At 35.1% G+C, this 26,875-nt stretch overlaps 1 protein-coding gene across 19 annotated transcripts in view; it reads left to right on the forward strand.

Annotated features, from left to right (window-relative positions):
- The window catches only part of CELF2 (CUGBP Elav-like family member 2), a 639,346-nt gene that overhangs the window by 552,596 nt on the left and 59,875 nt on the right, over nt 1-26,875 (forward strand). For 15 of the 19 annotated variants that reach the window (XM_053716441.1, XM_053716446.1, XM_053716442.1 and 12 more), the window contains 3 exons: nt 3,636-3,794; nt 13,233-13,296; nt 23,048-23,182. In XM_053716441.1, the coding sequence (XP_053572416.1) occupies nt 3,636-3,794; nt 13,233-13,296; nt 23,048-23,182 (358 nt within the window). The remainder of the gene's footprint in view (nt 1-3,635; nt 3,795-13,232; nt 13,297-23,047; nt 23,183-26,875) is intronic. The other 4 variants (XM_053716457.1, XM_053716458.1, XM_053716459.1 and 1 more) reach the window with 1 other exon arrangement.

Genomic DNA, 26,875 nt, shown 5'->3' on the forward strand with positions numbered 1-26,875 from the left:
GAAATGCTTCTTTTTTTTTTAGATCATTACAAGATTGAAAATAGTTTTTGCTTTGAAAAATTCACAAACCTGTGAAATGTAGAGCAAACACAGAACAAATAAAAATGTATTGTGGTACATATTTTTTTTTTATGCCCTATAATAGAATGGAACTTCTAGAAATGGAACACTGGTTTTTCAGTCTACGTAGATACAAATGCAAGCTGTGTGGTATTTCATTTTACTATATTTTTTTTTTTTTTTATTTTTTTTATTTTTATTTAAGGTTAGATATAAGGCATACATACAATACAGAATAATGTAACATGTTAGCATTATTGGAATACAGACAGCATGTGACATAACATTATAATTGACAATATGCATTCCTAAATAAAAGAGAAAAAGAAAAGAACATGATAAGCAATTATTATGCCTAGTACTCTAATCACCTCCAAAATGAACAATGAGGCCACTCTTGGACCTCCGCACTAAATAAAACAAGATAGTGGAGGTTGATACCAACAAAGGAGACCACTTTTGAGTCTCTAATGAAAAACACACCTTATTTTCTGTTTTTACTGTAACACCTAACAATTGCTACACTCAAAGATGTTAGATAACTTTGAAACTAATTAGCTGAAACATCACTCAGGGCATAGCTGAAGTTATAATTGATAACTGTAGGAGGAATACTACTAGACAAGAAAGGGCTATGTATGAAAGTTCATAACACAGTACATATTAATACATGCTTAATATACTATGCATTTGCATCAAACAATCACTATGAATAGTAAGTAATTAAAACTGCTTCTGTCCCTGACGTACCCTACTTATCTTAGACAATCATGGTTGCATTACTGCCATATAATATGCACTAAGTTACAGCAATATGAGAGTAAGGTCGGTCAGTCTGCTATATGGGGAGAAGATTACTATGTAGCTTATTAGCAACTACAAAACCATATGAGATTACAATTATTGGGGGACTCATGTGGCGTAGTAAGATCAAAGCATTATAAATGCCCACTATATAATGATAATGTCATAAGAATGTCTGCCATAATGGGTGAAATCCACTGAGGACAAAAGAGTAACAAACGCTATAGAGGTGAATTTTGCAGACTGACAATCCCCATTTTATATTCAGCATCTGCCGTTAAGGGTAATAGACAGATACCCAAAGGAGCATGTAATATTATATTAACCCCTTTTACATTCCTAAAACAGGTGTGTGCAACCAAACAAAAAATCATAAGGAATATGCAAAGGTTTACAAGTCCAGCCCAAAGTCCAGGAGAAGTAGGGAGTCCGTCAGAAGAGAAGGGGCCAGCTGTGGTAGTTTACCCTTATGACCAAGTTATTAGTAGCATGAAAAGTGTCTTACCGGTAAACATATGGGCAACTCCCTAGAGAAGTACCAATAAACCCGCAGCAAGCCAGCAAAAGCAATTAGCTCAGGGAGTATGGGGAGAGTAAGAACTGTGGAAGTTTTAATGGGTGAGGTCTCCCGGTATGTGCACCAGCCATTCTGGGTACAGTGTCAGCAACATAAATAAAGACAGATGTCCACTGAAAAATTGAACTTAAGTTGCAGATCTGTGCCCTTACTGTGTATGACTTTTCACGTATAACAGTGTTTGTACAGGATGTAAGCTACCTGCGTTAACCGCAACAGAGGTTCCAAGTGAAGAGATGCAGCATTCCAAAGAGAGGGGCAGGCACACCCCCCCCAGGATCCCAGCAGGGCATCGGTGGGATCCGCATCCATAACAGCTGCGACCGGTACAGACCTGCCAGTCTACGGCAGGGTTGAGAAGTAGGGCAGCAGTCTCCAGAAAATAAGCCAGTCGCTGTTCCTAGTAACTTAGTGTTGCTGCCGACGCCGCTCTCAATAGCGTGAGAGTGAGGATCTGCAGAGTTAGTGGCATTCATGATCGCTAGTTGGAAGCTGACGTATCTCCCCCACGGTCTTGCAGGAGTCGGGACCTTCTCTCCTACTGTGAAGCGCTTGGAGTCCTGCTGAGTGTGAACGTCTGAGGGTTGTTCCCCTTTACCTGATGGTAAGTTAGTGGAAAGGCCTTTGCTGTTACGACCCGCCAAGGCTGTAGCAGCTGCAGGAGTGGCATAAAGGATTGTCTCCGTCTCAGTTTCTGCAATTGGATTTAAAATTGGGTAGCTTAATTTTAATGATGGCCCTTGCCCTTGCGGTAAGCGGTTTGGAGGTAAACTAGCAGTTGTCACCTCAGTATCACTATGCTTTGTCGCAATAATAGATATGGCGCATGGGGCCTCGAGGGTGACAGCATGAATAGATTCACCAAGGCTTTCATCAATTAGGGTAAGATGATATAGTAATAACTTCTCCAGCTCTTGAAGGATCTGCATCTCCGCGTGTGCTATGTCTGGTGAATAGAAGTTAGCAGTGTCAAAACAAAAAAACAGCGTATAAGCTGCTCATACCCGTTCAGAGATTTACGGGGGGGGGTGTTGAGGACTGCTCCTTATGAGAGTTGCCACAGGCCTCAACGCTCCGGATCGGCAATCTGGTGCAAATTTCAGCTCAATCTGGTGTCTATAGATTCAGTACACTCTGTGAAGTTCAGAGACCTTAGTTAAAAATACAGATGGCTTCATAAACTGCTGATAGTTGGCAAATTATCTGCATTTCTCACGCAGCTACCGATATTGCTTCCATTCAAGGTGCTGCCCAGAGACACGCCCCCTCATTTTACTATATTTATGACAACATTTTACTCTTTTTTAGAGTAGGGCCATATGACTGTTATCAAACTTTATGATAAATGTTTCATCATCAACTGAGACACATTATTCTTTTATTGAAAGGAAAAAAGTATACTCTCCGTTAATGAATAAAGGACAGATGCGTTTATCTTTCACAGTTATGTTTATTCTCTGTTTGAAGAATTCAGAAGTATTAGTTGTCCTTAGTCAATGCCATTATAAATTGTAGATGTTCAGAGATTTAACACTTCAATGCTATATTCTTATAGGAAAGCCTCAGAGGCCAGTATTAAAATCACATGAAATACCATGTTTCATATATAGTATACAATTTTTTTAAAACTTGTGCATGAATCATTTTTACATGTACTGTCCCTTTAAGTTTATATATAAAAATAAATACATATCTAGCACCTATGGCAAATTAACCTTGTATACAGACAAATTGTAATTGTTTAATATTTTCACAGAGTGAACCCCACTTGTAACATATATACAATACACAACACAAGTAAGTCGCAAGTATTATAAAAAATCATTAGTTTATAGGTAGTTTGATTACAGCCTCCCCAAGTACACATATCTGGTACATAAAACATACAGTATTTATGGCTAAATAGGTTAAAATATTCCAATTGAAAATAAATACATAAGATATTAAGAAACTATAGCCTATGTAATAGAATGTTATGGTAGGTTTTCATTTCTACGGTGCCAACAAAATTCTAGTATTTATTTATTTGCTTAAAACGATAGAGGAAATATACAATATGTACTGTAAGTATTGAAGGAAACAATGGGTCTGACCCATATCAAGCTGTTAAACTGATTCATGTTTAAGCATCTGAAGGATAGGATTAATAGGGTTTTGTGTTTTATGTTACTCTTTTATGATTGTACCATTCCAGGGCTGCTCTTCACCAATAGTGGTGAAGTTTGCCGATACTCAGAAGGACAAAGAGCAGAGACGTCTTCAGCAGCAGCTAGCACAGCAAATGCAACAGCTCAATACTGCCACCTGGGGGAACCTCACAGGACTTGGAGGTCTAACGCCACAGTATTTGGCAGTAAGTAGTTATGGGCAAGAAATCTGAGCTCAACTGAAAACTTTAACTATGCCAATTAGAAATATGTACATCTTTCTATCACATTGCAATGCTAAGCGATTTGTGGTAATATTTGTTTTCGCCTACATTATTAATTGGTGACTATTATGTCTGAGTGCTCACACACTAATTTCAGTATATGTCACAAAAAATGGTTTATTAATTATCATTGCTATCCAGCAAAGACTAGCCAAGTTACTTAAAGTTATGTAATAGCTTATGATTAACCCTGTCTTAGATATCAGGGCATCAGACATTCTCTTAAAGGGACACTAAACACTAATTACATTTCATGCACCTCCCTCTAATCATGGGTGTTGCCATTATGAAACCTAGGTTACACAGCAGGTACCTGAAGGAGAGTTGCTGCACATGTGCAAACGGGTCAGCACTGGAATGTAGTGAAAGACAGATTTCAACATGGAACCACCCATGACTAGAAGGATGCAGTAATAACCTCAATACTATGCTTATTAAAAATTATTTAGTGTTTCATGTCCCTTTAACACTTCAACAAAATTTCAGTTTATTAAGGTGCTATTAAGAGGTTAAATAGTAGAAATGCAAAAAAAAATGTTTTCGGGTTTCTGTTGGCAAAAATAAACTAATTTTGTCTGAAATGCATTCATTCACTTGTTTAGTTCCTCTATTTACTAAATAGAGGGAATGAAGTGAACTAATAAACAAATGGAAATATAAGTTCTTCTTCCTTTCATTTTGCAAACAAATAACACAGTTTCAAATTCTGTTCGGGAGCCTGAAGCCTTGCAGCTCCTGGACTCAACACAGTCAGTCACCCAATCAGGAGGATCAGTCCCATGTGGCCACCAATTACTGGATATTTTCAGCTTGGGAAATGCAGTTGCAGAGTGGGATGTTACTTAACTATGGCCCAGATTACGAGTTTTGCGTTAGATCAGTTTCCCCTTACCGCTCACTTACCTACAGCACTGGTATTACAAGTTTTCAGAAACCCGTTGTTAAAAGACTAGAAGTGAGCATTGAGCAAAATTTTGCTCATTACCACACTCCAATACCAGCGCTGCTTAAGTCAGCGGTGAGCTGGTGTAACGTGCTCGTGCACGATTTCCCCATAGGAATTAACGGGGAGAGCCGGCTGAAAAAAAGTCTAACACCTGCAAAAAAGCAGCGTAAAACTCCTTAACGCAGCCCCATTGATTCCTACGGGGAAATAAAATTTATATTTACACCTAACACCCTAACATGAACCCCGAGTCTAAACACCCCTAATCTTACACTTATTAACCCCTAATCTGCTGCTCCTGACATCGCCGACACCTAAATTATAATTATTAACCCCTGATCTGCCGCTCCGGACACCGCCGCCACCTACATTATACTTATGAACCCCTAATCTGCTGCCACCAACATCGCCAACACCTACATTATATTTATTAACCCCTAATCTGCTGCCCCCAATGTCGCCGCCACCTACCTACACTTATTAACCCCTAATCTGCCACCCCCAACGTCGCCGCCACTATAATAAACATATTAACCCGTAAACTGCCGCACTCCCGCCTCGCAAACATTAGTTAAATATTATTAACCCCTAATCTGCTGGCCCTAACATTGCCGCCACCTACCTACATTTATTAACCCCTAATCTGCCGCCCCCAACGTCGCTGCCACTATATTAAAGTTATTAACCCCTAAACCTAAGTCTAACCCTAAACCTAACACCCCCTAACTTAAATACAATTTAAATAAATCTAAATAAATATTCCTATCATTAACTAAATAATTCCTATTTAAAACTAAATACTTACCTATAATATAAACCCTAAGCTAGCTACAATATAACTAATAGTTACATTGTATCTATTTTATGATTTATTTTTATTTTACAGGCAAGTTTGTATTTATTTTAACTAGGTTGAATAGTTATTAAATAGGTATTAACTATTTAATAACTACCTAGTTAAAATAAAGACAAATTTACCTGAAAAATAAAACCTAACCTAATTTACACTAACACCTACACTACACTATAATTAAATAAATTAACTAAATTAAATACAATTAGCTAAATTAAATTAGCTAAAGTACAAAAAAAAACAAAACACAAAATTACAGAAAATAATAAACAAATTATAGAAATTTAAACTAATTACACCTAATCTAATAGCCCTATTAAAATAAAAAAGCCCCCCCAAAATAAAGAAAACCCCTAGCCTAAACTAAACTACCAATAGCCCTTAAAAGGGCCTTTTGCGGGTCATTGCCCCAAAGTAATCAGCTCTTTTACCTGTAAAATAAAATACAAACAACCCCCCAACAGTAAAACCCACCACCCACACAACCAACCCCCCAAATAAAATACTATCTAAAAAAACCTAAGCTCCCCATTGCCCTGAAAGGGGCATTTGGATGGGCATTGCCCTTAAAAGGGCAGTTAGCTCTTTTGCAAGCCCAAACCCCTAATCTAAAAAATAAACCCACCCAATACACCCTTAAAAAAACCTAACACTAACCCCCTGAAGATCGACTTACCGGGAGACGTCTTCATCCAAGCCGGGCGAAGTGGTCCTCCAGACGGGCAGAGGTCTTCATCCAAGCCGGGCAGAAGTGGTCCTCCAGACAGGCAGAAGTCTTCATCCAAGCCGGGCAGAAGGTGTCCTCTAGACGGGCAGAAGTCTTCATCCAGACGGCATATTCTATCTTCATCCATCCGGCGCAGAGCGCTCCATCTTCAAGACATCCGACGCGGAGCATCCTCTTCTTCCGACGACTAAAACAGAATGAAGGTACCTTTAAGTGACGTCATCCAAGATGGCGTCCCTTAGATTCCGATTGGCTGATAGAATTCTGTCAGCCAATTGGAATTAAGGTAGAAAAAATCCTATTGGCTGATGCAATAAACTAATAGGATTGAAGTTCAATCCTAATAGGATTGAGCTTGCATTCTCTTAGCTGTTCCAATCAGCCAATAGAATGCGAGCTCAATCCTATTGGCTAATAGGATCAGCCAATAGGATTGAACTTCAATCCTATTGGCTGATTACATCAGCCAATAGGATTTTTTCTACCTTAATTCCGATTGGCTGATAGAATTCTATCAGCCTATTGGAATCTAAGGGACGCCATCTTGGATGACGACACTTAAAGGTACCTTCATTCTGTTTTAGTCGTCAGAAGAAGAGGATGCTCCGCGTCGGATGTCTTGAAGATGGAGCCGCTCCGCGCTGGATGGATGAAGATAAAAGATGCCATCTGGATGAAGACTTCTGCCCATCTGGAGGACCACTTCGCCCGGCTTGGATGAAGACTTCTGCCCATCTGGAGGACCACTTCGCCCGGCTTGGATGAAGACGTCTCCCGGTAAGTCGATCTTCAGGGGGTTAGTGTTAGGATTTTTTAAGGGTATATTGGGTGGGTTTATTTTTTAGATTAGGGGTTTGGGCTTGCAAAAGAGCTAACTGCCCTTTTAAGGGCAATGCCCATCCAAATGCCCTTTTCAGGGCAATGGGGAGCTTAGGTTTTTTAAGATAGTATTTTATTTGGGGGGTTGGTTGTGTGGGTGGTGGGTTTTACTGTTGGGGGGGTTGTTTATATTTTTTTTTTACAGGTAAAAGAGCTGATTACTTTGGGGCAATGCCCCGCAAAAGGCCCTTTTAAGGGCTATTGGTAGTTTAGTTTAGGCTAGGGTTTTTTTATTTGGGGGGGGTTAGATTAGCTATTAGATTAGGTGTAATTAGATTAAATTTCTGTAATTTGTTTATTATTTTCTGTAATTTAGTGTTTTATTTTGTTTTTTGTACTTTAGCTAATTTAATTTATTTAATTGTATTTAATTTAGTTAATTTAGTTAATTATAGTGTAGTGTTAGGTTTTAGTGTAACTTAGGTTAGGTTTTATTTTACAAGTACTTTTGTATTTATTTTAGCTAGGTAGTTATTAAATAGTTAATAACTATTTAATAACTATTCTACCTAGCTAAAATAAATACAAACTTGCCTGTAAAATAAAAATAAACCCTAAGCTGGGTACAATGTAACTATTAGTTATATTGTAGCTTGCTTAGGGTTTATTTTATAGGTAAGTATTTAGTTTTAAATAGGAATAATTTAGTTAATGATAGGAATATTTATTTAGATTTATTTAAATTATATTTATGTTAGGGGGTATTAGGTTTAGGGTTAGACTTAAGTTTAGGGGTTAATAACTTTAATATAGTGGCGGCGATGTTGGGGGCAGCAGATTAGGGGTTAATAAATGTAGGTAGGTGTTGGCGATGTTAGGGTTGGCAGATTAGGGGTTAATAATATTTAACTAATGTTTGCGAGGCGGGAGTGCGGCGGTTTAGGGGTTAATATGTTTATTATAGTGGCAGCGACGTTGGGGGCGGCAGATTAGGGGTTAATAAGTGTAAGTAGGTTGCGGCAACATTGGGGCGGCAGATTAGGGGTTAATAAATATAATGTAGGTGTCGGCGATGTTGGGGTCAGCAGATTAGGGGTTCATACATATAATGTAGGTGGTGGCGGTGTCCGGAGTGGCAGATTAGGGGTTAAAATTTTTATAGGTTAATAGGTAGTGTATGGGTGTTAGTGTACTTTTTAGCACTTTAGTTAGAAACATAGAAACATAGAAACATAGAAACATAGATATTGACGGCAGATAAGAGCCATAGGCCCAGCAAGTCTGCCCCACCTTACCTAACAGTATAAACTTATCTAGTTCGTAGGATAGCCCTATGCTTGTCCCATGCATTTTTAAAGTCCCCCACAGTGTTTGTTGCTACTACCTCTTGAGGAAGTTTATTCCATAAATCAATCACTCTTTCTGTAAAGAAGTGCTTCCTCAAATTACTCCTGAATCTACTACCCTTTAGCTTGAGCTCATGACCCCTTGTTCTTGAATTTTCCATTTTATGTAAAATACCCACAGCCTCAGTTTTACTAAACCCTTTAATGTACTTGAAAGTTGCTATCATATCACCTCTTTCCCTTCTCTCCTCTAAGCTATACATATTTAGATCATTGAGCCTATCCTGGTAAGTTTTATTTTTTAGACCATGTACCATTTTGGTAGCCCTCCTTTGCACAGATTCAAGTTTGTTAATATCCTTCTGAAGATATGGCCTCCAGAACTGCACACAATACTCAAGATGAGGCCTAACTAATGATCTATAAAGTGGCATAAGAACCTTACTATTTCTGCTGCAAATACCTCTACCAATACATCCAAGCATTCTGCTAGCCTTACTCGCTGCCTTACTACATTGTTTACTAAGTTTTAAATCATCTGAAATAATAATTCCCAAGTCCTGTTCCTCGTCTGTAACAGTCAGTAAAGTGTCATTGAGTCTGTAATTAACATTTGGATTTTTCTTCCCTAAATGCATTATTTTACACTTTGCTGTGTTAAACTTTAGATCCCAGTCGTTTGTCCAATCCTCCAATAGTTATGAGTTTTATGTTACGGCGTTGTACCATATAACTCATAACTACTGACTTTAAATGCGTTAGGACTCTTGACAGGGTAGGGTGTACCGCTCACTTTTTGGCCTCCCAGGACAGACTCGTAATATCAGCGCTATGGAAGTCCCTTAAAAAAAAGACTTTAAGAAGTTTAAGTAAGTTGTTTTGCGGTAAGGCCAAAGAAGTGTGTGGTGACCCTAAACCTTCAAGACTCGTAATACCAGCGGGCGTAAAAAAGCAGCGTTAGGACCTTTTAACGCTGCTTTTTTACCCTTACGCACAACTCGTAATCTAGCCACAAGTGTTTAACCACAGATATAGTTAAAATCTGTAATGAAAAAACAAATACTTATGCTATATCCATAAAAATGTTGAAAAGTAATTTGAAGTGAAGTTTAAATACAAATATCTTGTGCACTTATGGACACAGCATATTTATTTACACACATTTGTTTGTAAATTCTTCTTGTGCTAAACCACACAAAATATACTTATGGTGCAACTGGTAAACTTATTTCCCATTGCAATAGAAAGATATGTCCCACCAGGCTGTCTCCTAAAAGGGAAAGAAAAGTCTCAAATGTGTGAAAGCATTTTATTGTTGCTCTATTGCTTGCAAATAGCCATATGTTTAACTTAAGCAAAATGATTAAACACATAATGCGGTGGTCCCAGGACCTGCACTTAAAGGGACACTAAGCCCATTTTTTTCTTTCATGAATCAGATATAGCAGCAATTTTAAGCAACTTTCTAATTCACTCTTATTATCAATTTTTCTTCATTTTAGGCTCAGCACCCTGGATAGCGCTTGTTTATTGGTGTCAACATTTAGCCAATAAGCAAGCGTAACCCAGGTTCTAAACCAAAAATGGGCCGACTCCTAAGCTTTGCATTCCTGCTTTTTAAATAGAGATAGCAAGAGAACAAAAGATAATCGGAGTAAATGAGAAAGTTACTTAAAATTGCTGCTCTATCTGAATCATGAAAGAAAAAAAATTGGGTTTAGTGTCCCTTTAAGCACCTTCTCCTTTAGTGCAGGTCCTCCTATTAGCGCTGCTGGGGCTCTGAAGAAGAGGACAGTGTAAGCACGGTTCTCCAGCCTTCTAGAGGTAAGTATTTAAAGGGACATGAAACCCACATTTTTTCTTTCATGATTTAGGTAGAACATTCAATTTCAAACAACTTTCCAATTTACTTCTATTATCAAATTTGCTTCATTCCTTTGGTATCCTTTGTTGAAGGAGCAGGAATGCACTACTGGTTTCTAACTGAACACATGGGTAAGCCAATGACAATCGGTATATATATGCAGCCACTAATCAGCAGCTAGAACCTAGGTCCCTTGCTGATCCTGAGCTTACCTAGATAAACCTTTCAGCAAAGGATAACAAGAGAAGGAAGAAAATTAAATAATAGAAGCAAATTGTTTAAAATTATATTCACTATCTGAATCATGAAATAAAAAATGTAGTTTTCATGTCCCTTTAACCCCTTGATGGTAATTTAAAGAAAACGAATCAATACTGATGATTTCTTTAGATGTCATTGGTGCATTCATTCGGATTTTTGTTTTGTGAAAAGAAAATGAATATCCATTTTTGGTCTCTATCTTTAGTAGGCAGGAATCACTAGCTAACTAGGTGTGCTTTTTAAAAAAGGATGCCAAGAAAACAAAGTACATTTGATCACAGAAATAAATAGAAAAGTCTCTTTAAATGCTTTGCCTGAATGATGAAATCTTAATTTTAACCTTTTAAGATCAGGTTGGGATCATTCCATTGCCACCTAATTTGTTATAATATTTTTTTTTATATATTGCTATTAAGTAATATGTTAGAAGGTGCCCTTGCACCAGTATGAGTAAGGTATGAATGAATCATAATAGCTAATGATTTAAAAAGAGAAATATTTTTTATCTTGTTACTGCATTTGAAGGCCAAGAATCAATGTATCTATGTGTCACAAAACAGGCTCAAAACATTTTATTAATCTTGTTACTAATTGTCATAAAAATAACAAGATGAAGTAAGTTTGATATTTTTTATTAATATTGTGATTGTCAATCTTTTTAAATGTTTGCATTCCTTTAAAATAAGCTCACCTAGAATAGCAAAGGATACAAAGAGAACTAAGTAACATTGATAATGGAATAGAATTAGAAAGATGTTTACATTTTCACGCTCTGTCCAAACCATTTAAAGGGATAGAAAGTTGCATTATATTATATTGAAACATTTCTGCAATAATGTTACTAGTAAAAGGTATTACTGCTTTTTAGCACCATACAGTCTTCATAGACACAATACACAGCTTGAATGGTGCACGGGGGACTCCCAGCATATGTGCATATGCCACTGAAACAATATAATACGTTTTACTATAAGCATCTTTGCTAATGGAAGTATATTGCAAAAATACTACTAATTAAAACTAAAATGCACCCATGCGCATTTTAATTTTCACCTTTCTATCTCTTTAAGATTCATTTTGACTTTACTGTCCATTTGGAAACCAAAAAGCAAACTCTGTAATCTCTGTAATCCGCTAATTGATTACCACCAATTTGAAGCCAAATTAGTTTATATAATTTGACCTCTCTAGGCAGTGTGGGAAAAGACCAATTTTTACTCCAAAGCAAGATGTGGTTAATGTCCCTTTAAATATAGTTAAATTCAGGGCCAGAGCTGCAAAGTACTACTGGTTAATAGCTGAACATAGCCAGGGAGCCAATGAACGTGCACAGGCACCAATCACAAGCAGACGTTAAATATGTACGTATCCGCTTTGCATGGTTTAAACACATAATTATATGCAAGCAGCACTATAATAATCTTTTGTGATTCAGGTAGAACATACAATTTCAAACAACTTTCTTATTTATTTCTATTATAAAATGCTATTAATTCTATTGAAATCATTTGTAAAAAGAGCAGCAGTGCACTACTGGGAGCTAGCTAAACACATTAGGTGAGCCAGTGACAAGAGGCATATATATATATGTGCAGCCACCAGTCAGCAGCTTTCTCCCAGTAGTGCATTGCTGCTCCTGCACCTAGCTTAGTATGCTTTTCAACTAAACATACCAAGAGAACAAAGAAAATTTGATAATAAAAGTAAACTAGAAAATAGCTTAAAATTTCTTTGCTCTATCTGAATCATTAAAGTTTAATTTTGATTACTACCCCTTTAGTTAAAAAACCCAAACTCCTCCATGCTGAAGTATTGTTGTAAATATGCCTTGTGTATTAAAAAATCATTTTGCACCTCTGTTTTCCCTTTGCATTAAATTACTGTAGAGTGAAGTAATGTGCTGTGTAATATGTAAGTTTAATAATTAGTTTTCTGCAGTGCTGAAATACACAATAATGAGTAATTAGTAATTAACACAAGGGACTTTTATGTTTATTGGTGCAAAACATAATTAATACACTTACATTATACATGTAGCATTCAAACAACTTTTAAAAAAGTTTTCAAATATTTAGCCATGAATTTGAAGCATCATTTGAATGGTAAAATGTGAATTATATTCAGCACAATTCCAAAAACATAAAAAAAATAAAAGAACACATTTCATTCAAAGCAGAATAATCTATGAAGATGAGTTATGGTAACTACAATACTACTGAGGCTTTTAATTAGTCGCGCTGTGTCGGTTTAAATGTATTTAACACCTGGCTGTTAAAAAGACTAAATTGATTAATTGTTTTTAAAGCAGTAATTTTATTGAGTCTCTCTAGTGTGTTTTCTTTTTTCTTTGCAGAGATTAGACATTGATATAGATTTACAGCAGTGACTCATGAGACATCATGTCCATGCATGGGCAAAAAGTTTTAAGCAACAGAATATATGTACGGAGGGGGGGGGGGAAGCGCAACAAAGCATACAAAGTAGTGTATTTGTCTCAGTATGAATGCCTCATTGCTTCTTTTTTTTTTGTTCTTTTATGTACAGCTTCTGCAGCAAGCCACCTCGTCAAGTAACTTGGGCGCATTTAGTGGCATTCAGCAAATGGCTGGTAAGTGAAGAAAAAAGCATTTAATTTTAGCCAATTATGCCCTATTTTCTCCGGCTCTTAAGTTCTTTTGCGCTAATGATGTTCTGTTAAAAAGGGACACCCCTCTGTTAAATTCTCAATTGAAACACTTGCTCTCTTAGAAATGGAAAATTGAACCAACTGCTCTGAGGTTGAACAAGTAGTTTATCTTACATTAGTCACCCGCCATTTGTCCTGAGAAACCAATTGCGAAAGGCAGGAGAGCTTTTAGTCCCCGCAGCTGCATCATATTCTAATAAAAGTGACGACAAAACAACCACGGGATGTCGGTTTAACTTCTAGGGAGATTGCAATGTCGTGGTAACCAATTTAGTGACAGCTCGGGCATTTTATTAAAAAAAAATAAGCTATGGAAACTGGGAAGGAAAATGTTCTGACCTTTTTTGGCAAAAAAAAAAAAAAGATTACAAGCATTGAGTTGATATAGGATTAAAATTACTTACAAAATTAGCGCATAGGAAGCCCAGGCAACAAACACCCACACAAAAAGGTCCTTTAATCTCAATTTTGGTATCTTCTTTTATTCCTAGCTTAAATAAAATAATCTTTTAGTCTCCAAAATCAAAGCAGAACTATATGTGAAATGGAAGGAATGGAAGATTTTTTTCCCTATAATGAGCTCAGCCTGTAGAAGCTGATGTGTAGTGATTAGTCAAAGGTCACCTCCACAGCGCGACCTTCCATGCTGATACGCTGACTTAACACAGAGCTGCTGAAGGCAGCACGTGAGCTAAATCAGAGCTCAGATACCCATTATGCCTGCCGCGAGAAACTCCCAGAAAGCTTTCCCTTTGTTTGATACAAAAGAAAAACAATTTGGAGCATTTAATGTGGTTGTATTTTATTTTAATCATGACCCCCACTGCATCAGTGAATATGTAAACTGCACAAGGACAACATGTCCCTGGTTTTTATTTTCTTGTGTGTTTTGGACTGTTTTGTGCAGTATTTGTATAACATGTCTGGTTTATTTAATATCCTATATTTTGTTCAGTAGAAGTGATGTCAATATTGTTTGCTTGGTACTTCATATCTCTTGCACAGACTTTATCTCATACTGAAAGAGAAGGGACAAAACATTAAATCCACAATCATAGATATCATTTAAACATCCTAGGACCTGCTTTAATAAAACTAAGATGTGGGTATGTTAATGCAACTAGTAGCAAATCACTATTTTAGTTCAAGGCAGGAGTCAACCTATTCCAGCAGGATTGTTAAGTTCAATACAATGGTAAAAGAACCAATTGTATCTGGACTGTTGATAACAAAACAAAAGTCAAGCCAATCACATCTGATCAGTTGACTTCAAAGCAGTAGTTAAACCAATCACAAACTTTCTACTGAGTTTAAGGCAGTAGTTAAACAACTATTACAACTTGCCTGTTTAGCTCAAGGTAGTACTAAACAACCAATTTACAGCTGAGTTTGAGGTAGCAGTCAAACGACTATTTACCGTTTGCTTGTTAACTTCAAGGTAGAAGTCAAAATACCAATCACTGCCAACCTATTGCCTTCAAGGCCTAAATCAAACAACTAATTTAACCACCTTCTGGGTTCACGGCAGTAGTAAAACAACCAATCATATCTTCTGAAGAAAATCCTTTCTAAAAACAAACCTAAGAAACTTGTAGTTGGATACACAAACCACCTACATAATAGATTAATAAATAGAGATGAAAAAAATTACAGTATTTACACTACTAATATAATGTGTAAAGCATGTTTCTTTTTTAACCCCTTTGTTGCATATGGCAACACGTGGTCATCATCTGCACAATGATTTTATGCGGATGACAACCACGCGTTGACATGCTGGGAAAGGCTAGTTTTGGAGTTTATTGGGGGCACTATAAAGTTGCTATGGGTATTGGCATTGCCATTGAAATCCTGTGATGCCAGTGACATCACTACACCCAAAGCTCCAGATTCCCAGAAGTCTGTTTAAAAGGTAATCTCCGGCTCTTTCAAACGATGTGTCTAAATACTCCAAAACAGTGCAGCGCATGGTGGGAAAATGGCTCAGAAGTTAAAGGGTTAAATAATAAAGCTTTTTTTTTTAGCCTATTTTAAATATATTACATTTTTATATTTTTTGTAAATCCCATGTTTCTTTCCTGAAAAAAAAAAAAAGTTGTATTGTTATATTTGTGGGTGCCCCACTGTCCACTAAATGAAATTTGTGAGTTTTGTTTATCAGCCAGTAAGTTGCTATACCATTTCCTTTAGTATTAATATCAAAATCTGTTAGATTCAATATCAAAATTATTAACAGTTTTAACTGAACCTTGTTTCATTCAAATAAATATTAACATTTTAATAGCGCTGTTTTATATGCATGATATCGTTTTATATCCCTTTTTCTTTTTAAACCTAAGCCAACAAACAAATTTCCAAAATATCTACAAGAGATCTCAGTCAACATAACAGTCATCATTATTTTGCGGAATTCACATTTTAAAACACATAAAAGATAATAAACTTGATATATTTACCCTGAAAACTAGTTTTTCAAATGTTCAAAGCAATACTCTAATGGGAGATTCCTGTTGGAAGCAACAGTTTATCACTTGAGGGTTTCATCTGCACATTTTATTGTTTTCTAGATTCTAACTTCAGTTCCAATAAGACTTTCAATATTTTTGCTGGTACAGGTTTCTCCCCATAGATATCTTGTGATCAGGTCTTACAGCAACTCATTATTACACTGGCAAGTTTGAGTAATCTAAACTTGCTGCCTGACAATATAAATTGGCCCGGAGATGTAAAGATCACTGAATTATTTTCTCATTTTAACAGCTGCTGGCTGTTGTAGTTTTTTTTTTTTACTCTTTATTTTTTGATACTTATGTTATCTAATATATGGATAAAGACAGGCAATAAGACCTTGGCAAGCAGAAAACATTATTTATGAGCTGCGTTAAAAAAAAGTTTAAAATGAAATAATCAAAATCCCGATGATAAGTGACAGGAATTAACTTATTGTTTATTTTATCTTAATTGTGATTAAAGGAAATGTATATTTTTGGAAAATATTAATAATGATTCATGAAATGTATTTAGGAAACATTGTGTAAGCAATTGTGTAGCAAATTATGAGCAGATAAAAATGATCTCCTGTATTGTACCTAGCAAACACTTTGAGGCATGTTGCAGGATCTTAATCTTGAAGTCCACATGATTCATGACAACCTATTTTAGGCAGTGGAAAAACCCTTAGCTGTCAAAAGAAAATTACAGTAAAAGTGCATCAGGGTTCAAAAAACCCAGGAGTCATGGAGCAACTGACTCCTAGAATTGTACCCTGGCTCCTAACATTATTCTCCACATATCTACATATACACAGATACCATGGCTCCTAAAAGTTATTACTGGTCCCTAAATTTTAAACAAATTTGTCACCCCTGAAATAAATAGTGTTTTGAGAATTACATTTTTAATTACTGTCCCTATAAGTGGTTAATTAAAACTTTCAATTTTATCTAAGTTTTTCCATAGTCTTTGATTATTGCCTGGGTTCATTTAGGATACAGAAAGCATGCAATCCAACAACTCCTAACAGACTATAAAGGGCAAGTGAGACAAGTAATAGATGCAATGAAGTGGTTTAAGGAATAAGGTTAATTTGTATCTGGGAGATGGACCAGTTGGACATGATTTTGTTGTCTTGTTTCAATTTATTTTGTTGTAGTCTATGTTCAGGATTTTGATGCCAAAATGCTCTGGGGCTTTGATGATATTATTTCCTCTGGTCAAGCACATTTCCCCTTACACTTGTGCTGGACAATCTCCCCTTCTTGACCTTCTGCTCAAATTATAAATGTCTATCCACATTGTTATAATATTTGTGTGTTTCACGCATTCTATATGTTTTCTTTACAAAAGGTACTATTCATAGGAGATTTTTTTTATAATAGAAATAGTTTTTGATTATTAACTTTTGTTTTTGTGATTAAAAAAGAATGAGACTTTACATGAACTCATTTATCAGTTTATATATTAGGCTAATAAATGTGTTTATAGAAATGAGTTTGCATTTTAGTATGTTTCGGTTTAATCTTGTCATACATTCTTTTCCTAGTAGAGTACACCAGAACGTGCTTGATGCATGAGAGGCGCATCATACCGTCAAACACATACATTTTTTTAAAAAAATATTTAAAGGTCTGTTTAAGCAAATTAAGCCACAGACAGCATGGGTTCAAATTTCTATTTAAGCTCAGTTGATTTCATTTTGTACAGCTTATGCTAAAGTGCCTTGGGAACAGGTTTTGCAGATATGAAAATATCGCCTATCTGATCTTAATACTTCAGGCTTGCCATAGATTAGGTATATATCTTTGTTCAGTTTTCACATTTATTGAAGAGAGGCTCCTTGCCGTTTTAGGTCTTCAGCTTTCTGTCAGAAAGTGCTATTTCTTTGTGTATATTGTGTTTATATACAGTACATATATATATATATATATATATATATATGTATAAACACACACATTATATATAGACTAGAAAAGGGGAATATCTTTATTACACACATCAGTCTGCAATGAGTGTGGACAGTCTCATCTGAAAATTTTTCTTCATGTTCATGCAAAACCGCTTTTCATAATAAATATAATGTTCTACTAAGGTTATCACGTTCTGCTAAAGGCAACATATATTTCTGTAATAATTAACATCACCAAACGTAAAACATATAAAATAGTGGCTAAAGAGTTTGGTGTTCAAAATCACTAGTCCAACACAAATAAATCTTATTTTTAATACTTTTAAAGGTACCTTAAAGTAAATGTTATACAATTATATCATGTCTGCTTCTGAAAATGTGTGCAAAATAAATATTTTAAAATAATTTTGTTAGCAAAATTTACAAGGTTTTGCATATAGAGGTAATTTCAGGGATACACCCCTTTCAACGATGGAATCCATATTTATTTTGCAGTAGCCAAATAGGAACAGAAGAAAAAGCTTGTGAGCTGAGCCAACGAATTTCTGTATGCCCCCTTTTTAGGGGTGGGGGTATAACAAGCACAATATCTACCCAGATGTATTTTACAGCAAAAGCAGGCAAAATAAATATTTAACATATATTATATACAGTATATATATATATATATATATATATATATATATATATATATATATATATATATATAAAATATCAGGTTTTCCAGCGCTCCAACCTTGGGTGATTCTCACTCACCTGGGTGCAGTCCTTGATAGAACATATAGAACAATTTTTGTAGAATGAAGTGCACTCTTTTTTTTTTTTTTAGTATTTGCAAAACAAAGTTATTTATTCTTAGTATCAACAATTCTTCATCGTCGACGTTTTGGCTTTCACTGAAGCTGGAACGTCGACGATGAAGAATTATTGATACTAAGAATAAATAACTTTGTTTTGCAAATACTAAAAAAACCTGACAGCCATTTACATCTCCATAAATATTATACATAAAAATGATGATCGAAAAACTGATAATTTATTTTACAGACTACATAATCATGTATGTGAGAGATAATACCATAGTCAGAGAACTGCACATATCTTACTTGCCAATAAGTCCATATTTTCACAGGACTGAATCTGACTGTAGAGCCTCAGTACAATATTTTCCTGTGAATGTGCTAATGGGCCTTATGAGGATTTTTCTAAAACCACCCATCTGTCACTTTTTTACAGGCCTGATTGGCAAGCACTTGTAACAACTGACATCTGTTCATACTTATTGATATGCAGATTTATGATAATGGTTATGAACAATAAGATGCAAAATTACCTAAGGTGTGAATGTTAAAAAAAAATCTTGGTCTATCCTTAAAATTTTGAAAGAAAAAAACACAGTATCTAGGAAATAATAAATACACTCTCTTTGTCAAATGCTTTTTTTTCCCTTAAAATAAAAATACATCATAATATGCATTTTTGGTTTATAGATATTATTCCATAAAATTGTGTATAAAAAATAAAGCTTACTTTTTAATATGGAAGGTAAAATTTAAAATCAGAAATAGAAAATTAAAATAATTACACTTAACATAATAACAGGTTATTAATTATAAAAAAATCATTTTGTAAGAAAATTACAAAAGTGATATACAGGTGATACGTTTTATAGCTAAAAGGCTAACAAATTTCTGACCTTTTTCCACTGAAATTAAAAAAAAATATGTATACACTATTTGTCGTATGTTAACTGCACAGTTTAAAGGGATATTATACACTAGATTTTTCTTTGCATAAATGTTTTGTAGATTATCCATTTATATAGCCTATACAGTTTTATTTTGTTTTATTTTAAATGTATAGTTTTTCTTATTTTTAAATAACATTGGGCTAATTTTCAAACCCCAAAGGAAGTATATTGATATATTTCTACTTCAGTGTGCTCCTGTTTGTGTTTAGAGTCTTTTCATATACAGAGGATGGGGGGTGAGGGTCTATTTTTGTTGTTGTAGCTCTACAACCACTTTCAGTGGGTGTTCCAGCTAACCTTTTCAACAGAGCTAAACTGGGAGCTTCTAAGTAAGTTTTTAAACGGTTTTATACTGGATTTTTTTATCAGTATCTCTGCGTATTATTCTTTATAGTAGTGTCTATTACATGCAGTTATATGAAAATAGGTGTATACTGTCCCTTTAAGATTGTTCCTGTTTGAAAAAAGCCCCTTAGTGATTAATTAAAAGGACAGGACAGGAAACCCCAACATTTTGGATAGAACAAACAATCTTAAACAACTTTCCAATTTACTTTTATTATAAATTTGCTTCATTCTCTTGTTATCCTTTGCTGAAGAAACAGCATTGCACTACTGGCAGCTAGCTGATCACATCTAGTTAGCCAATTACAAGAGACAAATGTGTGCACATACTAATCAGCAGCTAGCTCCCACTAGTGTAGGATATGTGCGTATTCTTTTTCAACAAGGGATACCAAGAGAACGAAGCACATTTGAAAATAGAAGTGAATTCAAAAGTGTTTTAAAATTACACTCTCTATCTGAATCATGCAAGTTTCATTTTGACTTTCATCCCTTTAAGAGAATATGTTTTTCCAACATATTTCAAAACCCAAAAAATAGATTAGATTTTTAAGGAAAGCCTATTGTTATTATTGTTATTATAATTTATTTGTATAGAGTAAGCCAATTGGGTGTCCTTGAGTACGCAAGTACACAATCACACTTATTCATGCTAAAAAGAAATAAACATACATAAAACAGACTAACCAAACTAAATGAATACAAGTGGAGGATGATGCTCTTCTGCAGAGCTTATAATAATTGTTATATTAGTCATTTTAGTCTATGAGGTCCATTTATCAAGCTCTGTATGGAGCTTAAGGGCCCGTGTTTCTGCAGCAGTTATGAAGCAGCGGTCTAAAGACCGCTGTTCTTTAACCCTGTCCGCCTGCTCTGAGCAGACAGACAGGAATCACCCCAATTTATTAACCCAATCTAGTACGATCGGGTTGATTGACACCTCCCTGCTGGCGGCCCATTGGCCACGAGTCTGCAGGGGACGGCGTTGCACCAGCAGCTCTTGTGAGCTGCTGATGCAATGCTGAGAACAGAGAGCGTATTGCTCTCCACATTCAGCGAGGTCTTGCGGACCTGATCTGCACTGTCGGATCAGGTCCGCAAGACCTTTGATACATAGGCTCCTATGTATGCATCTGTCAAATAATACAATAAGGACAAATGTAACAGGTACCTGAAGTTCTTCAGCTGTGGATTTTTTTTTGTTGTTGTTTTTTTATGTAGTGTATTAAAGGGACGTTATTTAAAAAGATCATGAAATTATAAACAACTTTCCAATTTAGTTCTATTATCTAAATTGCATCATTCTCTTGATATCCTTTGTTTGAAAGCATATCTGAATAGACTCAGCAGCTGCTAATTGGTGACTGCACATAGATGCCTCGTGTGATTCGCCCCCCCCATGTGCATTGGTATTTCTTCAGCAAAGGATATCTAAAGAATGAAGCAAATTAAATAATAGAAGTAAATTAAAATGTTGTGTAAAATTGTATTCTCTCTCTGAATCATGAAAGAAAACTTACTTAAACTGTTTATCTTTCTTTGTTCACTTGGTATCCTTTGTTGAAAAGTTTACCTGAGTAGGGTCAGGTCAACAATGAACTACTAAGGCCTAGCTGCTCATTGGTGGATGTACATATATACCTCTCATCATTGCTCGCCCGGTGTGTTCCACCATCTCCTAGTGGTACATTACTGCTCGTTCAACAAAGGATACCAAGTGAATGAAGCATTGGATAATAGAAGTGAATTGGAAAGTTTAAAATTGTATGCTCTATCTGAATTATTAAAGAAATTATTTTGAGTAAGTTTGATGGAAGGTAGGTTTGCAGGGTTACAGAAGACCTTTAAAGGCATTATGGTTACCTGATTTTTTTAAAAAATAAAAAACATTTTTTCTGTTTGTTTTTTTTACTAATCAAAACTCAAGTGGCTGAATCATGTTTGACTGATAAATAATATTTTTTTCCCTTGTATGTAGGGACCATTTTACTGTAGTCTTGCAGAACTTGTGAAGCAAACATAAGAGAGGCACAACTGTGCATTGTTTTAGAACTTCCTTATGACGAATCTTCTAACCTTTAGGACTGCTTGAAAACATTATTTCTCTACTGTCTGAACCTACAACGTCGTTAATTGACTCTTAAAACCACAATAGCCTTCTTGTTAGTTTACAAAGAACAACCTTAATATGATTAATTATTTAGTAAAGAATGTCTTTAAAGGACAGTAGAGGTGCATATTCAATAAATGCATAATAAAAATACTTAGTTTGAATTTTAAATGATTAGCAGATTGTTTTCTGACAAATGTAAAAGTTAGTTACATTTTCATTCCTAATGCATTATGTGACAGCCATTAGCCAATCACAAAATGCATATATGTATAGCCGGTGAGTCTTGCACATGCTCAGCAGGAGCTGTGCCTCAGAACGTGTGCATATAAAAAGACTGTGCACATTTAAAGAAGTAAATTGGAAAGTTGTTTAAAATCATGTGCTCTATCATGAAATTTAAATTTGACTTGACTGTCTCTTTAAGTGGTTCAATCTTCTCCAGTGCCACTTACTCCACAGTGAATGTTTTGAAACAGTGGCAGACTCTTCAGAGTACAGAATTGTCTTAGTATGTGCAAAATGAATCTATCAATCATTTTTTATTTATTCTATTATAAACATTTCTTTATCAATGACAATTATGTGAAATACTCTTTCTAGCGTTGCTGGACCTCTTATAGAATGTTTTCAACATTTTATTTTGAACTCTTCATCATTCCATCATTAAAAACGTCATATATTTCTGCAAGGGCCTTTTTTTTTGCTTACATTTCTGCTTTCTGATTTTATAAAGAACTTTGTTAGAATTCGGCATGGCTGTTTTATTCTTGTCAAGCATTCCAAGTTGTTCTTATCATTTTATTTTTAATGAGATCAAATTACAAATGATATCAGATTTGATCTACCACAAAACAGTGGATATGTATATATGTTAGACATCAACCCATGATTCCTCAACCTTTCATTTTTTTTTTCATTAGGGATTTTCCAATACCCACATTTCATTCACTGCATGAGGAGGAATGAATTACAGATTTTTTTTTTTAATTCACTCACTCACAAACCAAACAAGTTCTGTTCATGACGTTGTCGCTGAAGGTATCTTTTGTCTCCTACACAGGCATGAATGCTTTGCAATTACAGAATTTGGCTACTTTAGCAGCTGCAGCTGCCGCAGCACAAACCTCAGCTACCGCCACCAATGCAAATCCTCTCTCCACAACGACTAGCGCACTGGGAGCGTTAACAAGCCCGGGTGAGACATGTTTTCTGTCTGTCACACTGAACATTCCAACAGGATGTTCAAAGAAAACATTTTTGTCTCCAGATGCATCCGTATTTTAATAACATCAGAGCATGCGTTTGGGCTTCTTATTTTCATTGGTGTCTCCACTTCCATTGTTTTCGTCTTCTTTTTTTTCATTGTTCTATTTCATTTTGAGTTTTTAGATTAATTTCGTGGCTGCCCATTATTTTACTTTTTTATGTTGGAGAACGTTAATCTAATCTTTAATTTTAAAATAATTTTCTTATTGTGATTGTGTCAATGGAAGTTGTTTTGTATGAGGTTTTTTTTCTGTAGACTTTCCTAAACTAATTGTAGAGCTTCTTTGTATCTACAGCTATATAAAGCGCCTTTGATTTATTTGGACAATTTAGTCTTGAGCATGTTATCCAGATTGTATTCCAAAGTTATCTGTTCGGTAAATATATATTTATCATATTGATAGCTTGATTTTAATTTCACCAGAAAACATTTTTTTCCAAGATTTTTTTATAAAAAATATTAAAACTGTATTTTTTATTAAGTAGAACAATATCACAAGTTTACAACCTACACTTATTCAATGTATCTGCTTTCTGCCTCTCTTTTTTTTTTTAATAAGTTGTTTGTATTCCTTTTATTCGTTAGTTTGAGAGTGATCTATATATATATCTGGTATTTAGTGTAGGTTTAATGAACCAATGTTAATAATGGGAGTCAATAGTCTCATTACTTAACTTCAATGGATCTCACTGACCTTTTGCCTTTAATGTTTCTTACAAAAGAAAAACATGTAGGACTCAAGCTCTGCTTAGAGATGCAGATGTTTATTACTTCTATATTGAAATAAGAGTGGTTTGAAAAAACAACAGTCTCAAAGCCCTAGAGACAGAATATACAGACCCCCCCCCCCCCCCCCAGCCTATAGTACATAATACTGTATCCACATTGATCAGACTGCTTTTAGTTGTTTTTTGCTATTGACTGTTGAGACATTTCCATGGAACAATTTTTATCATCTAAACTTATTGTATAGGATATTTCCGCTGAAGCATTTTTAACACCATTCAATTGTTTGCAACACATTTAATTCACATAATGGTGAGATACAAAGATGTTTAAAGGGATACAAAATATAAATGCACCACCATTAGTAAAATGACCCTGAAATGCTGATATATGCCCAGCAATCCTAGAAAATGAAACAAATCACAAAATATATTAATATGATTTGTATCAAGTTATTCCCAAATTAATTCCTTAATCCATATATATATAAATGGACCTAGGCTCCAGATTTCCCACTTATGGGTGTTTCCTTTTTAGTTATGCTATTTTCCTTGATTGGCTCCTATATAATTAGGTAGCTAGATAGACCTTACACTCATGTATTTCAAAGGTTATAGCTGCATTAATAAATAGTGAAATGGTGGGATTTATTTTGGATTGAATTTTTTTTGCCTAGTACAATATCTCCATGAAAGAATCTGCTTTTTGTCATATTTCAATAAAGTTGTTTATACTAATCATGTGAGTGTTGGTAGAAGGAAAAATAACTAAGTGACATGTTTATGATTGGAACCTGGACCATAGATATATAAACAGACAGATAGAGGAATAGAAAGCAAAATGGATAAACAGATAGATAGATAGATAGATAGATAGATAGATAAATAGATAGATAGATAGATATATGGAACAATGGCTAGATAGATTATAGACCTTCTACAGATGGTCCAACTAATTCAGTTTAGTTAAAGAATGAATTAAGCTAACGCTAGGATATCATCATTTATACCATAGCTCCAAACTCGCCTTTTTTATAATAAAGCGAGGATCTTGAAGATTTGAAGCTTTGTTGAAGAAAATGTGTCACTTTGGCCTCTTCAGATATGTATTTCAATGGCAGTAGCTACCAAACACTATGCGTGAACTCTTTTTCTATTTAAAAAAAACCCTTATAGCTTAACAGATCCTCTAACACAATAAAAGCTTAGTTTCAGTAACAGAAAGCATTCTGTGAGCTGATTTTTAGCAGGTTTGACTGTATCTTTGTTCTGCTTCCTTTTGTATTATTTGAGAATACGAGGATTTTTTTTCAGCAGTATCCTTTGAAAACAGCTTATGTATTGAATGGATTTTTTTTTTCACATCTGTAACAAACATTTATTTAAAGAGGTGGGTGATCATACAGCGACTTAGCACATAACATTTTTATAGTTAATGTCACCTACTTGTGTGTACCTCATTTACCATAATTGAAAGATTTCATTTTACGAAATTACCAAGATTCTGAGATCCAACCTGAATGTATTCATATACAAAGATGCAATTGGAGATAAATGTGCTAACTTCAGTGAAAGAATATCTTTTTTATGGGTTTGAATAGAATTTATATCTTTTATTTGGGAATGAATAGCTAGACAGACAAAGTAGACATTAGCAATAACCCACTATCTCGTCAGTTTAAAGAAATCCATGTAAATTCACAACAAACAATGATATAGGGGAAAAAAACATAGTACAAGAAAATGTTTATGGATAAAATAATGTGCAGCTGCAGTTGGAAATCTCCATGAAAATATTTACACTAACAATGTAAAAATAGGAGCAAAGGCTGATTCTCTAAAATTGTGGACCAAACTGTATTGAGTACCGTGGTGCATTTAAAAAAACAGTTTCATTGCAAAGTCAAAAACTAAAAAGTACATTTCAAACAATATAAAAATAATGTTTTTTTTTTGTTTGTTTTTTTGTATGGTTTTAGTTTATGTTTTTTAGCTACACAATTGTTATAGTTTCTCTCTAAAGTTAATCTTACGGGGTCCGCACGCCTGTAAGATTTAAATTTGTTTGTGTTTGTGTGGTTATATATTGTTACTCATGATAAATAATCATTAGATTTTTATACTTACCTGTATTTATATTATTATGGGGGTTTGCGCTCGTTGGACTTACTACTCGTGTAATGAGTTGAAAATTAGCGCGTTCGCGCTAGAATGATAACCGCGGCTTCAGAGCTCTGGTTAACTGTTTATTATTTAATTTTCTTCCTTCTCTTGTTATCCTTTGCTGAAAGGTTTATCTAGGCAAGCTCAGGGGCAACAGAAAACCTAGGTTCTAGCTGTTGATTGGTGGCTGCATATATATATATATATATATATATATATATATATATATATTGATTGTGATTGGCTCACCCATGTTTTCAGTTAGATACTAAGAGAATGAAACAGATTTGATAATAGAAGTAAATTAGAAAGTTGTTTAAAATTGTATACTCTACGTACCGTATGTATGAAGCAGCTGCTAAAATTCTAGATACTCAAACCCAGTTTGAGAGAGTCTGGTTTTACTGGACACTTAACAGTGACTTAGCTACTTAGACCCCGCTGAGATTCATTAGCGATACAGGACCCATAAGCTGCAATGATCGGGGGGGGGGGGTGGAGGGAGCCTGGGAGTCCTACTCTGCTCTAATTCATCCCTTTTCTACTTCTTTCCTACACACCCCACCTCACCTTTCCCCACTCTACTCTTACTCTCTCAGATATCCCACATTAGGTGGATAAGTGATAATATATCTATGAGCTGGATATTGATAGATGCAGTCCCACCGAATCTTTGGGTTTTCTTCATTTTTCTTTTTCTTCTTACCTTTTGCTTGTTTGTCTTCTTTATTCT

Source organism: Bombina bombina, chromosome 6, assembly GCF_027579735.1.
Source record: "Bombina bombina isolate aBomBom1 chromosome 6, aBomBom1.pri, whole genome shotgun sequence".
NCBI classification, from domain to species: Eukaryota; Metazoa; Chordata; class Amphibia; order Anura; family Bombinatoridae; genus Bombina; species Bombina bombina.